This window comes from Gadus morhua, chromosome 7 (assembly GCF_902167405.1).
Source record: "Gadus morhua chromosome 7, gadMor3.0, whole genome shotgun sequence".
NCBI lineage: Eukaryota > Metazoa > Chordata > Actinopteri > Gadiformes > Gadidae > Gadus > Gadus morhua.
This window is the reverse complement of record NC_044054.1, coordinates 474,540-489,215: the sequence shown is the minus strand read 5'-3', so window position 1 is coordinate 489,215 and position 14,676 is coordinate 474,540. Positions and strand designations below refer to the sequence as shown.

The following is a 14,676-nucleotide window of genomic DNA, read 5'->3' as shown; positions in this document are numbered from 1 at the left end:
TGCTGAGCGAACATTTTCATTGATTGGCCTAAACAAGACTGACACCAGAAACCGACTGTCCCTTGAAGTCATTTTGCTACATTTTGCTACAATAATACCTTCATAAGGGCACATTGTCCATCTTTTAATGAAAAGGTAGTGTAAGATTTTTCTTTTTGCTAACAAACTGAACATTAAATCATTATGTGACTAGCTTACTGCTGAAGCTCTGCTTGATTCTTCTCTCCATGTCCATGATTCGTTTTTCTTGTGAATTTTTCAGCAAGCTCATCTAACAAAACGTCATTACACATGAGCCTTTATTTAGCAATTACCTAGCCCTAATAACATACGAGAGAAAACGTTTGCCACTAGTTGAAGTCTTTACTGTCTCAGCACCTGATTGTGAAAATCGACAAGATATACTATATTATATAACCTAACATTCCACCAATATTTATACCACTTGCTTACTCTCTATGTGTCATTCATGGTTCTATATTTATAATTTTTATTTTACTTTACATTTAATTCTTCATAATTCAGGCATCACAGAACTTTCATGGTCATAAATAAAAAATACAAACTGCAGTTTAATTTCTTTGTTTGTTCTTGAATTGACGTAGAATGGAGCAAAGGCTCCTGGGATTGGGAAATGCGTTAATCCAATAAACAGATGGAGGTCAAGTCTATTTTCGGAAATGTAGGGGGATATATGATTGGCCCCACGTCGAATGGTATGACCCAAGATACGTCAGACAGAGAAGGCGCAAATTCGACGGTACCACCTTGTCATTCGTTTACCCAGGTGCCATGGCAACACCATTGCTACCTCTCATTGGCTGAATCTTTGAGAACGTTGTAGACTCAATCGAAATAAGGTCGCGGGGAGACGAAGCTCTGTTCGTTTGTATATTTTATTTACGTGACCACATTTTTGTTTTATGTTAAAAAAAAAAGAATCAAAGAACCCAGCTGCTGCTCCTACAATACAATACAAGACGGTATTAAATTAAACTGATAAACAGGGATTCTGAAAATATAACTTCAGTTCTGATGAACACAAGAATGTATAAGAATGCATAAGAATGTGAGACTCAAGTTGTTTCAGGGTTTTTTGGTGAACTGCAAAATAGCAGGGAGGGAGTTATGTGAACAAAATGTATACAAAGCCACCAGTGGCATCACTGTCATTTGAGAAGGAAAGGATGCAAAGCATATTAGTCAAATCAGGCCTACTATTGATTTGTAAAAGTAAATAAAAAAATCTGGGCCTATTATTGGGCCTATTTTTGCCCTCACTGAAGTTATTTAGCTATGTTTATTTTCAGTTACAATTGCTTGTAATGCTACCAGTAAGTCATGCGTACCTAGCAAACCATGTAGCACTCACAACACTGACGTTGCCATTACTTCTGATGACCTTGATTTTGGGAAGTGGTCTACCTCTTTCTGAATGAATGGAATGGTTTTTGTAATAAGACGTTAACAATGTCCTCCGTTTCCAATGTTTCCATTGTGCATTTAGGATCTCGCTATCGCAGATTTCACTTACTCTGCGTCTCTCTGACTGAGCACCGCGGCAATGCAGACCGGGTTTGTTATCGACAGCGTTGCCAGATTGGGCAGATTTCCCGCCCAATGATAATTTTTCCAGCCTAACATGGTTAAAAGTAGCCCAATTGGGTGGGAAATCGGACCAATCTGGCAACGCTGCTCAACATCCAGGGATCCTGCTTATTGGTTCATAGCGCAGACGGATAGATTTTTGCGCGAATCAGACCCATTAAGGTCCCACCCACTCAGAGGAGGATTTTCCTCCTCTCTCCCATTGAAACCCATGTTATCCACCGGCCGCCAGTACTTTCGGGAAAATTAATGGGAGTGGACGGCGGCGGAGGGAGGACGTTCCTCCCTGAAGTAATTGCGATAGGGGGTGCTAATGTCCCTTTACCCAGGGAAACGAACATTATATATTCAAAGGCAATAAAGTAGTCATATTTAAGGGCATTAATTCATTACAATAGTCGGGGCAATCTACATTTTTTATTCTCAACAATGTTAGGGAAGATCTTCCTCCCTCTCCTCAATGGAGAAGCCTCCACTGGTGGGCACCGCCCACATTTCCCACGGTATCGTGTATATAGCACGGTGCATACCGTCGCTCATCCTCCACGCTTTTCTTTCAGCATTTGGAGGGTACAGCAGGTGGGAAACTAGACGGCTACGCCTACAATCATAGAACTAGAGTTATAATAACATAACTATCGTTCTATTTCATGTAGGCTACGCCGTCTAGGCTTTGCCTTATGGGCTAAGGTGAAGCTGCGAGCGGAGCCTGATCAATGTACTCCTGCTGGACCCCAGTCAAAACGACCTAAGTCACCAGAACACATTAAGACTCAAAAAAGCCAAGGAAGTGTAAAACACAACAGCTTAATAAAAAACTAATTCCTCCTAGATCAAGCATGGCAATGATCAAGGAAGAAAAAAGTGAGTCTGTAAAGACTCCGGCTCTAATCCGTGCTTCATGGAACCCATGTAAAGGTAAAGAAAAACCAGAGCAACACGGTTTCCATTAGGTCCGCTACTACCGGGGGCGGAGCCTCAGAATCCGGCTCTCCAATAAGGGGACTCTCTCGGCCGTTTTTAGAAGAAAAAACGGCGGGAGTGCCACACTGGCAAACAAAGCCACCTGACAATTGGCGAGCAAATAGAAAAACCTCCCTCGCCTGCTTTTCATTTGAAAAAAGGTGGGAGAGTGAGACTGGTAATCAAGTCCAACTCGCCAGCCGGCGAGAGGAAATCCAACCACGCCGCTTTTAAGAACATGTCTATATTCTTAAGCCGTAAAAGGGGTCCCGAGCTCTAGCACAGAGTTGCAGAGTGAGCCCCTGGACATGTCTAACACGTAAAAACGGACAAAGGGGCCGGGGGAAGACCAAGACGCAGCCGCGCAGATGTCTTCCACCGAAACGCCCTTGAGTAGAGCCGTTGAAGCGGCCACGCTCCGTGTGGAGTGAGCTTTAACGCCCAACGGTGGAGCCAAGCCCTGCCGAGAGTAGGCTAAGCAAACACCCTCACATACCCAGCGAGAAAACCGCTGCTTAGAGAGAGCGCGGCCCCTGCTAGCGTCGCTATAACACACAAACAACTGTTGTGTGGAGCAGAACGCGGCGGTGCGATTCACGTACATAGCCAACGCCCGAACCGGGCACAGGAGATGCAACTCCGCCTCCGCCTCATCAGAATGAGGCGGGGGGTGAAAAGCCTTAAGCACAATATCCCTCGACCGAAAATAACTATTAATGTTCTTCGGGAGGAACGCAGGATTAGGTCTGAGCAACGCGAAGGAGCTAGCAACAAGCTAGCTCCTCGTTTAGCAACAAGCAACTCGGGCTGACAGACAGAGCGGTTAGCTCACCGGCCCGCTTGGCAGAAACCAAGGCCAACAAGAGTGCCGTCTTAAATGACAAGGCATCCAAGGGGGCCTGAGAAAGAGGCTCAAAAGGATCCCTGGACAATCCGCGCAACACGGTGGGGAGATCCCAGCGTGGTATAAGCACGCGTGAAACAGGCCTAACCCGTCTAGCCCCACGCAAGAATCTCTTGACCAATCGATGGCTGAAGATCGGTCCACCATCACAGCCTGCATGGCCAGCCGAAACGGCTGCCGCATAGACCTTGATAGTGGAGAAGGCCAAACCTTTTTCCAATAAGTTTTGCAGAAACGAAAGCACGCTTCCCACCTCGCATTGAGATGGGACAGCGTGGTTCTTCTCACACCAATTAGAGAAGGCGCACCACTTCGCCGCATAGAGGGAAGAAGTAGAAGGCGCACGAGCGCTCTGAATAGTATTGATAACCGTCTCAGGCAAACCTTTGCCCTGCAGGATCAACCTCTCAGGAGCCAAACCAACAGCCGTCCCGAGACATCGGGCGGGTGATGCACAGTCCCGTGGGCCTGTGAAAGCGCATCCGGCCTGAACGGTACTGGCCACGGCGCTGACCGTGAGAGCGCGGCCAGCTCTGGAAACCACAGAGCTGAACGGTTCTCCGGGGCCACTAATATCAGGGACAGACCCTCCTGTCTGACCCGTTCCAGATGAGGAAGGATCAGCTGGAGCGAGCCCGCGGCCAAGGTGTGTGTGCCAACACATCTACCCCCACCGGGGGAAGATCCCGAGGGCTGAGGGAGAACCACCACCTGAAGTGCGTGTTCTCCCTGGACGCGAAGAGGTCCACCTGCGCCGTCCCGAACCTCTGCCAGATCAGTCTGACAATGTCGGGATGTAACCGCCACTCGTCTCGGCGGGGACCACCTCGAGACATGAGGTCCCCCCAAAGTTCTGGGCGCCCGCGATATGCAGGGCTTTCAGACTGAGGAGATACTGATGAGCCCAAAGCCAGAGCTCGACCGCCTTTCGGTGGAGAGCAGGGGAGCGGACTCCCCCCTGTCTGTTGATGTATGCCGCCGCCGACATGCTGTCTGTCCTGATCAGAACGTGCCGGCTGCGCAGGTGAAAGAAATGCAACAGCACTTTCCTCACAGCGTCGAGCTCCAACACATTTATGTGTGCTGTAGGCGTGCGCCGCTCGTCTCCGACCGAGTGAGAGAGGCACGTTCCTCCCCAACCCGTCAACGAGGCGTCCGTGAAGACCACTACGTAGGACGCCACCCTGCCCAGTGGAACACCCCTGAGAAGGGCGGGGGGTCCTTTCCAATATTCCAGGTCTGGCGACACCGAACGGGGGACGAAGAGCACCCTGAGTTTGTGTCGCCTGGGGTCCAACCGTTGGCGAGCAAACCACCGCTGGAGTCTGCGCATAAAAAGCAGACCCAGGGGGACCACGGGGTGGGCAGCCGCCATCAGCCCCAACAGGCGCATGGTGGACAGTGCGGTCACGTTTCTGCGAACGTGAAAACGGGAGAGCGCCGACAGGATGGCGTCCCGCCGAGGAGGCAAAAGCATCGCAGTCATGGTGGCTGAGTCTAGGCAAAGCCCCAAGTAGACTGTCTGCCGGCTGGGGAGCGGGGAGCTCTTCTCCCAGTTGATGGCAAAAAACCCAGGAGGGAGAGATGGTTTATCACCAACATGGTGTCCCCCCTCGCGGTCTGTTCTGAGTTGCTCAGAATAAGCAGATCATCTAGGTAGAAGAGAATCCTCTTTCCCTGACGCCTGAGCGGTTCCAACGCCGTCTCCACACACTTCGAGAAGGTGCGCGGAGCCAGGGAATAGCCGAACGGCAGACACTGGTACTCGTACGCCATCCCCATAAAGGCAAAGCGGATAAACTTCCTGTGCGCCTGTCGAACAGGGACGTGGAAGTAAGCATCCTTGAGATCCAGGGATGTGAACCAATCGCCCTCTCTCACACACCGGAACAATGCTCCTACCGTGAGCATTCTGAACTTCCTCGTGGCAACGAATCTGTTGAACACGCGAAGATCCAGAATAGGTCTCATTTCCCCTGACTTCTTGGAAACCAGGAAGTAGCGGGAATAAAAACCTAGGTGAGACTCGTGGGGGGGAACGACAGTGATGGCCCCCTTTACCAAGAGACGTGCCACCTCTGCTGCCGGAGCCGTGCTCGCAGCCGGGTCCCGTAGCGTGGTCTCCACCAACCCCATAAAGGGTGGGGGACGACGCTTGAGCTGTATGGGATGGCCCCATCTCAACGTGGTGTCCAACCACGATGGCAGAACGCACCGCTCTTGCCAACACGCATAGTGGTTGGAGAGAGGGCGAGCCGACAGCTGAGGAAGACCGTCCAGGAATAACCCGTATTCCTCTGCCCCTACCGCCTCCACACTGTGTGTGAACCAAGGGGGGCTTCCCACGAAAGGGAGGAGGCTCAGCGAGCGTAGGAGACGTACCAGAACCAGCCGCTGTAAAAACAACGAGCTGTCTAGACGTTGCGCTCGTGACCGCTGAACAGGGAGCGAGCCGTCCGGCCGCCGCACCTATGCGCTGTCCGCAGGCTGTAGCCACAGCGCGCGGACCCGTCTCCTCACCTATAATGTGGGGAACCAGGGGACCGGTACAAGCTGCCGCATCCACGGGCTCGTGCAACGAGTCTCTGATCCGTCCACGAGGCTCCAAGGATCGCCGCTTCTTAGAAGCAGGTGAACCAGAGGCCATGTGAACATGCCGTCCGACCGCCACCCTACAGCCACCGGGCTGAGGGGGGGAAAGAGGCAACATGGAGGAACGCGCCACAAGCGTAGGACGCAGGTGGCCTAAGGAATATCGCTCTTTGGGTACCATGTACTGCCGTTCAGTCGAACGGTCTTTAATTTTTTCTTTATTAGGAAAGGAAAAAGTCGGAGCCAGCTTCCGGAACTTGGCGGCGGCCGCGGCTGCTGCTGCTGCTGCTGCTGCGGCACCGGGGCTGGAGTCGGAGGCGGTCCCCTGGAACACTGGGCCCGGCCTGGACCCCGCTTCCTCCCGGCCTGCTGGTGGGAGGAGCCCGTGAGAATCGCCCCGAACCGGGAACGATTCTCATGGAGAGACTGCTGGTGCGCGAGAACCTCGGAGAACCGGGGACCAAATAGGCCATCCGGCGCTAGTGGACCCTGGACCAGGCTGGCCCGCTCCCGTTCCGGCACCGCAGTGTGGGAGAGCCATATGATTCGCTGAATCATAGTTGCACACGCCATATGCCGGCCGGCCGATACGGCTGTCGGCTGGCATAGCTGGAGGATTTTCGTTAGGGCGCCATCCGGCGCACGGACAGAGAAGCGCTGCCAGGAGAGGCTCCAGGCGAGGGATCCCCCTTCCCTGAGTATCGGCCCACCCTTCCACGTTGGTGAAATCCGTGTCGGACTTCACCGGGGCCTTCAGTGTAGAAGGGTCCCCACCGGCAGCACTAAAAAAGTGCTGCACAGGCGGGAACAAGGGGCACTGGGTAACCAACCCGTCGGGAAGACGATGGGGTGCGAAAGCACTCGCCCTGCATATCGTCCGATATGGGGGCGAGAGGCGGGGCCAGCATAGGAATTCCTTTGATGGCCGCCGCCTCACCCATGGTCTCCCCGAAGAGATCGGCCATCCGGCGCGATCTCTCTCGTTCCACGGCGGTGGCGGTTGAAACCCGGGAGTGGGAAACACCGGACGCCGAGTCGTCGAAGACGTCGTCTATTGAGACAGCGTCGTCGTCAGCGTTGATGACGCCATCGTGGTAGTCCGGGCTGGCCCTGAACAGGTCAATGGCGTCAGCCAGGTCCACCGCAGGGGAGAAGTAGAGGTGTCTGGAGAGGATCCCTTCTTCAGACAGCTCCCGGCATGAGACACAGGAGACGGAGGGCGCCATAGCAGCCGCGGCGTGGTCGGCGCCGAGGCACCGAAAACACGCCACGTGCCCGTCACCCGGTGCCAGGGAGGCGGGACAGGAGGCGCAAAGGAGTCCTGAGAAGGACCTAGCCCCAGGAGCGCTCTCAGGTGGCCCTGAAAAGGGCCGTTTGTCCGAGGCCTCACCCGGGCCGCTGCCACCGGCTTGGGAGATCCGTTGTTCCGTTGAAGACATCTTCTTTTAGGTAGTTCTCTAATCTGCTGACAAGCACAAGTGCTGAAAGAAAAGGGAGGATGAGCGACGGTATGCACCGTGCTATATACACGATACCGTGGGAAATGTGGGCGGTGCCCACGCTGATAGGTGCATAGTTTGAATTTTCACGGGACAAGCCCATAAGGCGAAGCCTAGACGGCGTAGCCTACATGAAATAGAAAGTTTTTTTCCAAAGGGAGGATAAAAGCTTCCCAAGTGGTGAAAACCATTATAAGTATGGTTAAAGGTGTACGGTGAGAGTTAGTCATGCTGATGGGGAGATTGTCGGTCTTGTCCACGCCAGTCGCAGGGAGCGTGACGGCAAATACGAGACATGTAGTCTATCTCATTGTGTTTTATCTACAGCCTTTAACTGAACTATTGCACAATGAGAGAGAGAGAGAGAGAGAGAGAGAGAGAGAGAGAGAGAGAGAGAGAGAGAGAGAGAGAGAGAGAGAGAGAGAATATCCGGGCGTCTGTCTGTGGTTTCTTTCTACAACCGACACTGAGGCACCCCCCCCCCCAACCAAAACCAAGGGAGGAGGTCCAAGAATAATATCGGAAAAACATTTGTTGTTCTATTAATAATTTTTCTTAAGGCACTTATGGAAGCATTATTAACTAATACAACGAGAAATCATCGGCTAAACACACGAGAACATTCAGTTGGATCCAATGAGTTGTTTATTGCAATTATGCTTCATTAACAAAAAAGACCCTTACATGTACACAAAAAACACGAGGACTAAAACAATAGAAGCAGCAGACTTTACAAATCATCAACAGGTGAGCACGTATCTTTACAAACTGAACAAGTTCTGCAGCCGCTTGATTCCCAACAGAACACAAAAAAATATCAAGATTAATTTTAAAGTCATTTACAACAAGCCACATTGTCCCATAGACATCTTGGTTATTATGAATAAAATCTACTTTAAATCAGGTCGTAAATCAGGATTATGACAGAAATTATGATATAAGAGCCCCTAAGACCAAAACTGGTAAAGTCTGAAAATATACAAAGATATATATAAATACATCAATAGGTATTATTTTATATACATTTCAAATAATAAATGTGCTTATCTAACTATGGGAGATCTTAAAAGCCTTTTCATGGTTTATCATGCTATACCATGAGAGAGAGAGAGAGAGAGAGAGAGAGAGAGAGAGAGAGAGAGAGAGAGAGAGAGAGACTAAGTGTGTGTGTGTTTTTTTTATGTTTGTCTGTGTAAGTGCCTGTGTGTTTGTGTGCGCGCCGGGGCGGAGGGGGCTGCACTTTTTTTTTTACGACACTGAGTCTGTCCCCCCCCCCCACCTCTGAGGCCCCGGGGCCCCACGCCTGTTTTGTTTTTCTACAACCGACACAGAGAGGCTGAGGACCCCCGCCGCCATACCCAGAACCCCAACCCCGGGAGGAGGTCCTCCTGGGTGAAGGAGGACCAGAAGGTGTAGATGTGTGTCAGTGAGTCTGAGGACCCTCCTCCACCTGGGGACACTCTGTAGAAGGACAGAGAGCCAGCAGGCCGGTCCAGATACACTCCTACTCTGGTGGGGCCAGCGGGGGGGAGAGGGAGGTCTGTCTCTCTACCGTTGTACCGGGCATAGTAACGACCATCATAACAATAAAGACTCCAGGACTTGTTGTTCCCTCCAAGCCTGCTGTCGGCATCCCCTCCTCTCCTTGTGATTCCTCTGTATGTCACTCCTATATTAACCCATCTTTCCCGCTCTACCTCCCAGTAACAGCGGCCAGTCAGAGCCTCCCTACCCAACACCTGGGACCAGTAGTCAAATCTGTCTGGGTGATCCGGATACGACTGGTCCTCTCCAACCACCGTCACCTTCCTTTTGTCCTCAGACAGAGAGAGTCGTCTATTGGCCGTGTTGGGGTCCAGTGTGAGTTCACAGGCATCTGAGGGAGAACAAGACCTGATGACCTGCTGAACCATTCTTCATCCTCATCATCATCATCATCACTGGTACTGTTCTCCTGCGCTCTATGTACATATACATAGATATGAACACATACATACATATACATATGTACACATTCATAGATACACACACCTCAACAATAACGTTATGAAAACATCAACAACAATATTATGAATACATCAACAACAATGTTATGAAAACATCAACAACAAACATCTCTCCTTGGATCCAGGCTGCTCTTCTTCTTTTTATTCTCTTTCTTTTTGTGATTGCTCTCTCTTCTTCTTCAGCCCCCCCCCCATCAACAACGTTATGAAAACATCAACAACAGTGTTATGAATACACTCATTCATCACTAGTACTGTTTTCCTGAACATGACATGTGGGGGGGGGGGGGGTCATGTGATGATAGATACACTATTGCTTCAGACCCCGCCTTCACTGCACCTCAGCCCCCTCCCCCTCACCGCCCCCCGTAGCCCCCCTCCCCCTCCTCAGCCCACTCCCCCTCACCGTCCCCCTCACCGCCCCCCTCTCCCTCCTCAGCCTCCTCCCCATCAGCCCCCCCTTACCCAGGACCGGGACCCTCAGCACCCCCCCCTCAGCAATGTGAGGGGGGGGGGGGGGGTAATGTGATGTTATAGTTACTCTATTGTAACATTAGTTTCATTATGTTACGGGATCCTGGACGGGACCCTCAGCCCCCACTCAGCACCCCCACCGCCCCATCACCGCCCCCCTCAGCCCCGTCACCCCCCCTCTCACCCACCGCCCCCCCCCTCCCCCGAGCCCAGACGTTAGCTTCATGATGATTATCATGATTATGTCTGATAATAATCACTACACTATTAACTATCCAATACATAATATATCAATGTAATACCTGCTGGGTTTTAAACAAGCAGGTTTATTGTGATGGTGTACAGTATTAATATACGTAAGATGCATGATGTCAGCCATCATCTTCATTCCCAGTAGGATCTCATCTCACTTCCTGCTGTGTGGATGGACTTTCCATCTCAATAGTGAGTGTGTGATGGGATGAATCAAACAGACACTTACACTTCTTCAGAGCTGGTTTCAGCCTCCACACTCCACCATGCTCCACGCTGGGGGGGAAACAAAGTGAGAGCAGCATGTTGAAACATTCACCTTCATCATCTGCTGTCTCATAACGTTCTACACAACATGAGTGACAGCTGCCTCTTCAAACCACATCATCTAGCAGCGGTATGAATCCTTGGAGGAGACTTTGTCCCTGAGTGGTGAGCTGTCCTCTCCATACCTGAGAGTGTCCAGTCTCCAGCGTGGATCCTCCAGTCCAGCAGAGAGCAGCGCAGCTCCAGAGTCTCCTGGGTGATTGTAGCTCAGGTCCAGCTCTCTCAGATGGGAGGGGTTGGAGCTCAGAGCTGAGGCCAGAGAAGCACAGCCTTCCTGTGTGACCAGGCAGCCAGACAAGCTACACACACACACACACACACACACACACACACACACACACACACACACACACACACACACACACACACACACACAGTGAGAATTATTACTTTTCTGGAAGTAAATCTGCTCTGATTTGGAACTTGTGGTGGAACTGTTTGACCAACTGACCTGAGAGTTTCCACTGTACAGTGTGGACTCCCCAGTCCAGCAGAGAGCAGCTTCACTCCTGGATCCTGCAGATCATTGTTACTCAGGTCCAGCTCTCTCAGAATAGAGGAGTCTGAGCTGAGAACTGAGGCCAGAGCTTCACAGCATCTCTCTGACAGATGACAGCCTTTTAAACTTCACACACAATAAACGGAACACTTTAGAAACTGTGATTAATGTTGAATTTGAAATTTGTTATTAGACGTTTCTTTAGTTCAACTAAATGTCAATACAGTAGATCTTGAAAATATGAAAAACTTTGAATTCAGATAACTAAAGATTCAGCAAAATCCAGAAAATGTCCATAAAAAGAGCCAGTTCTAAGAAGAACTCTACTCTAAAGTCCACCTTACTGTCCGACTACATGATTATGAATAGAATAGGAATATAATAAAACAAACACCTTATACCATCATTAACAAACTGAATCCAAGGTACACCTTTTACTCTCATGGCAACACAAATAGAGTGAGATTGAGGTCTTGTGTTTGATAAGATGAGTGGTAATGGCGCTGTGATGCACGCAGACTGCCAAGGTTTAGTTCAGTGCTGGGTTAAATAGCGGCTGTATTGCAGCGCCGATGTGACTGCTCTATTGGGAAACACGACCCACTTAAGTTCCCCTGTAGACACTCTGCTTTAATCAGAAAACTAAAACACTGGTTTGTACTTTGTGCAAAGTTTCATTTAAATGTCACCGCAGCACAAGCGTTATTCAAGAGCATGTAAAGAAATGCACTATTCAGGATGACCAAGAGAAGAAAATAAATCCTAAATGGAGTATTTTATCCAATCAGCAGCCGGTTATTGTAAGTAGGTATTTGATGGAGGAGGAGGAGGATGAAGAGTTGGTTGGTGAGGTAAGCGATGTCACGGCGCTGCTGGTAAAAACAGAAACAGACCCCCTATCAGTGCTTACGTTAATTTGTAAAGTGGGACGTCCCGGAGCGCAGAGGGGGGGTGGATCCAGTTACTCAAAACGGGGGTTGAGAATGGTATACACTGCCTACGTAGCTTCTCTGACTAAAAAAACCTAAACAACGCTGTGTGTACATCTGGGAAATGTTTATTTTAATTACAGAACATGCATGGGTGGGAAATGTAAAATAAAAGAATGCATGGCAACAATCGATTTCACAAGCAGCATTTATCCATCAGACTATTAAATGAACCAGGATCAACGGATTGCTGCGTGCGCGCCGCGGTGCACCGGCTAAGACATGCACACTGCCGTGCACCGACAGTAATGTGCACGCCGCAGTGTACGGACCCTGACCGCAAGGTGCGCGCCTCAGCTTGTACTTTTGGTTAAACAGTGTTGCTTTGACGCGCCTCAGCTTGTACTTTTGGTTAAACAGTGTTGCTTTGACGTTGTGGATTAGAAAATAATCCATTGTTTTACTGTCTAAATTAATCCACTGCCAAATATGGATCTTGTTGAAACTCAGACGTGAGATTATACTGGGGCACAGCAGATCAATACTGGGGCACAGCAGATCAATACTGGTCCTTTGATGTGGAAATTGTGGTGGAACTGTTTGACCATTGAGTGAAACTGACCTGAGAGTTTCCAGTGTACAGTGTGGACTCCCCAGTCCAGCAGAGAGCAGCTTCACTCCTGAATCCTGCAGATCATTTGTACTCAGGTCGAGCTCTCTCAGACTAGAGGAGTTGGAGCTGAGAACTGAGGCCAGACCTTCAAAGCATCCCTTTGACAGATCACAGCCATTGAGGCTGCACACACAATAAATAAAACACGTTAGGATCTGTGATTCATTTTGCATTTGAAATTTGCTATTAGAAATGTTTTATTAGTTTACCTAAATGTCAATACAGTAGATCTTGAAAATATGATTAATTTAGAATTCAGATAACTAAAGATTCAGAAAACTCCAGAAAATGTCCATTTTTTTTTTTTTACTTTACTCTAAAGTCCACCTTACTGTCTGACTACATAATTATGAATATAATGGGAATATAATAAAACAAACACCTTATACCATCATTAACAAACTGAATCCAAGGTACATCTTTAACTGTCATGGCAACACAAATAGAGTGCGATTGAGGTATTGTGTTTGATAAGATGAGTGGTAATGGCGCTGCGATGCACGCAAACTGCCAAGGTTCAGTTCAGTGCTGGGTTAAATAGCAGCTGTATTGCAGTGCCAGCTGGATCGCTCTATTGGGAAACAAGACCCACTTAAGTTCCCCTGAAGACACTCTGCTTTAATCAGAAAACTAAAACACTGGTTTGTACTTTGTGCAAAGTTTCATTTAAATGTCACCGCAGCACTAGCGCTATTCAAGAGCCTGTGAAGAAATGCACCATTCTGGACGACCAAGCAATGAAAATAAATCCTAATTGGAGTATATTAACCAATCAGCAGCCGGTAATTATTAGTAGGTATTTGATTGAGGAGGAGGATGAAGAATTGGTGGTTGAGGTAAGCGATGTCACGGCGCTGGTGGTAAAAACAGAAACAGACCCCCTATCAGTGCTTACGTTAATTTGTACAGTGGGAGGTCCCGGAGCGCAGAGGGGGGGTGGATCCAGTTACTCAAAACGGGGGTTGTAACGGTATACACTGCCTACGTAGCTTCTCTGACAAAATAAACCTAAACAACGCTGTGTGTACATCAGGGCAATTTTTATTCTAATTACAGAACATTTAACACTATGCTGCACAAGTCGGAAACGTGAAAAAAAAGAATACACAGCAACAATCGTTTTCACAAGCAGTAATTATCCATCAGGCTATTTAATGAACCAGGATCAATGGATTGCTGCGCGCGCGCCGCGGTGCACCGGCTACGACATGCATACTGCCGTGCATGGACAGTAATGTGCACGCCGCAGTCTACGGACCCCGACCGCATGGTGCACACCTCAGTTTGTATTTTGGGTTAAACTGCGTTGCTTTGACGTTGCGGATTAGAAAATAATCCATTATTTTACCGTTATTATCAATCTAAATTAATCCACTGCCAAATATGGACCTTTTTAAAACTCGAACGTGAGATTTTACTGGGGCACAGCAGATCAATACTGGTCCTCTGATGTGGAAATTGTGGCGTAACTGTTTGACCATTGAGTGAAACGGACCTGAGAGTTTCCAGTGTACAGTGTGGACTCCCCAGTCCAGCAGAGAGCAGCTTCACTCCTGAATCCTGCAGATCATTGGTACTCAGGTCCAGCTCTCTCAGACTAGAGGAGCTGGAGCTGAGAACTGAGGCCAGAGCTTCACAGCATCTCTCTGACAGCTGACAGCCTTTCAAACTTTGCACACAATAAACAGAACACGTTAGAAACTGTGATTAATGTTGTATTTGAAATTTGATATCAGACATGTGTTATTAGTTTAACAAAATGTTAATACAGTAGATCTTCAACATATAGAAAAGGTCCTACTGGGGCACAGCAGATCAATACTGGGGCACAGCAGCTCAATACTGGTCCTCTGATGTGGAAATTGTGGTGGAACTGTTTGACCATTGAGTGAAACTGACCTGAGAGTTTCCAGTGTACAGTGTGGACTTCCAAGTCCAGCAGAGAGCAGC

General features: G+C 49.1%; 1 protein-coding gene and 1 long non-coding RNA gene across 3 annotated transcripts; both read right to left on the bottom strand.

Moving 5' to 3' along the window:
* Positions 1 to 8,801: 8,801 nt before the first annotated feature.
* On the bottom strand, positions 8,802 to 9,597 carry LOC115546600 (stonustoxin subunit beta-like). The gene has a single exon (XM_030360209.1). It carries the CDS (start codon positions 9,477 to 9,479, stop codon positions 8,883 to 8,885), a length of 597 nt encoding a protein of 198 aa, XP_030216069.1. The 5' UTR covers positions 9,480 to 9,597; the 3' UTR covers positions 8,802 to 8,882.
* A 1,691-nt stretch (positions 9,598 to 11,288) lies between these two features.
* On the bottom strand, positions 11,289 to 14,675 carry LOC115546604 (uncharacterized). 2 transcript variants are annotated; one of them, XR_003977248.1, is made up of 2 exons: positions 14,626 to 14,675; positions 11,289 to 12,849 (listed from the first exon to the last, which is right to left on the bottom strand). It is a non-coding gene; the product is annotated as an uncharacterized LOC115546604 (long non-coding RNA). The 2 variants fall into 2 exon arrangements; XR_003977249.1 differs by lacking the exon at positions 14,626 to 14,675 and adding an exon at positions 14,222 to 14,284.
* Between the last annotated feature and the right edge of the window lies 1 nt (position 14,676).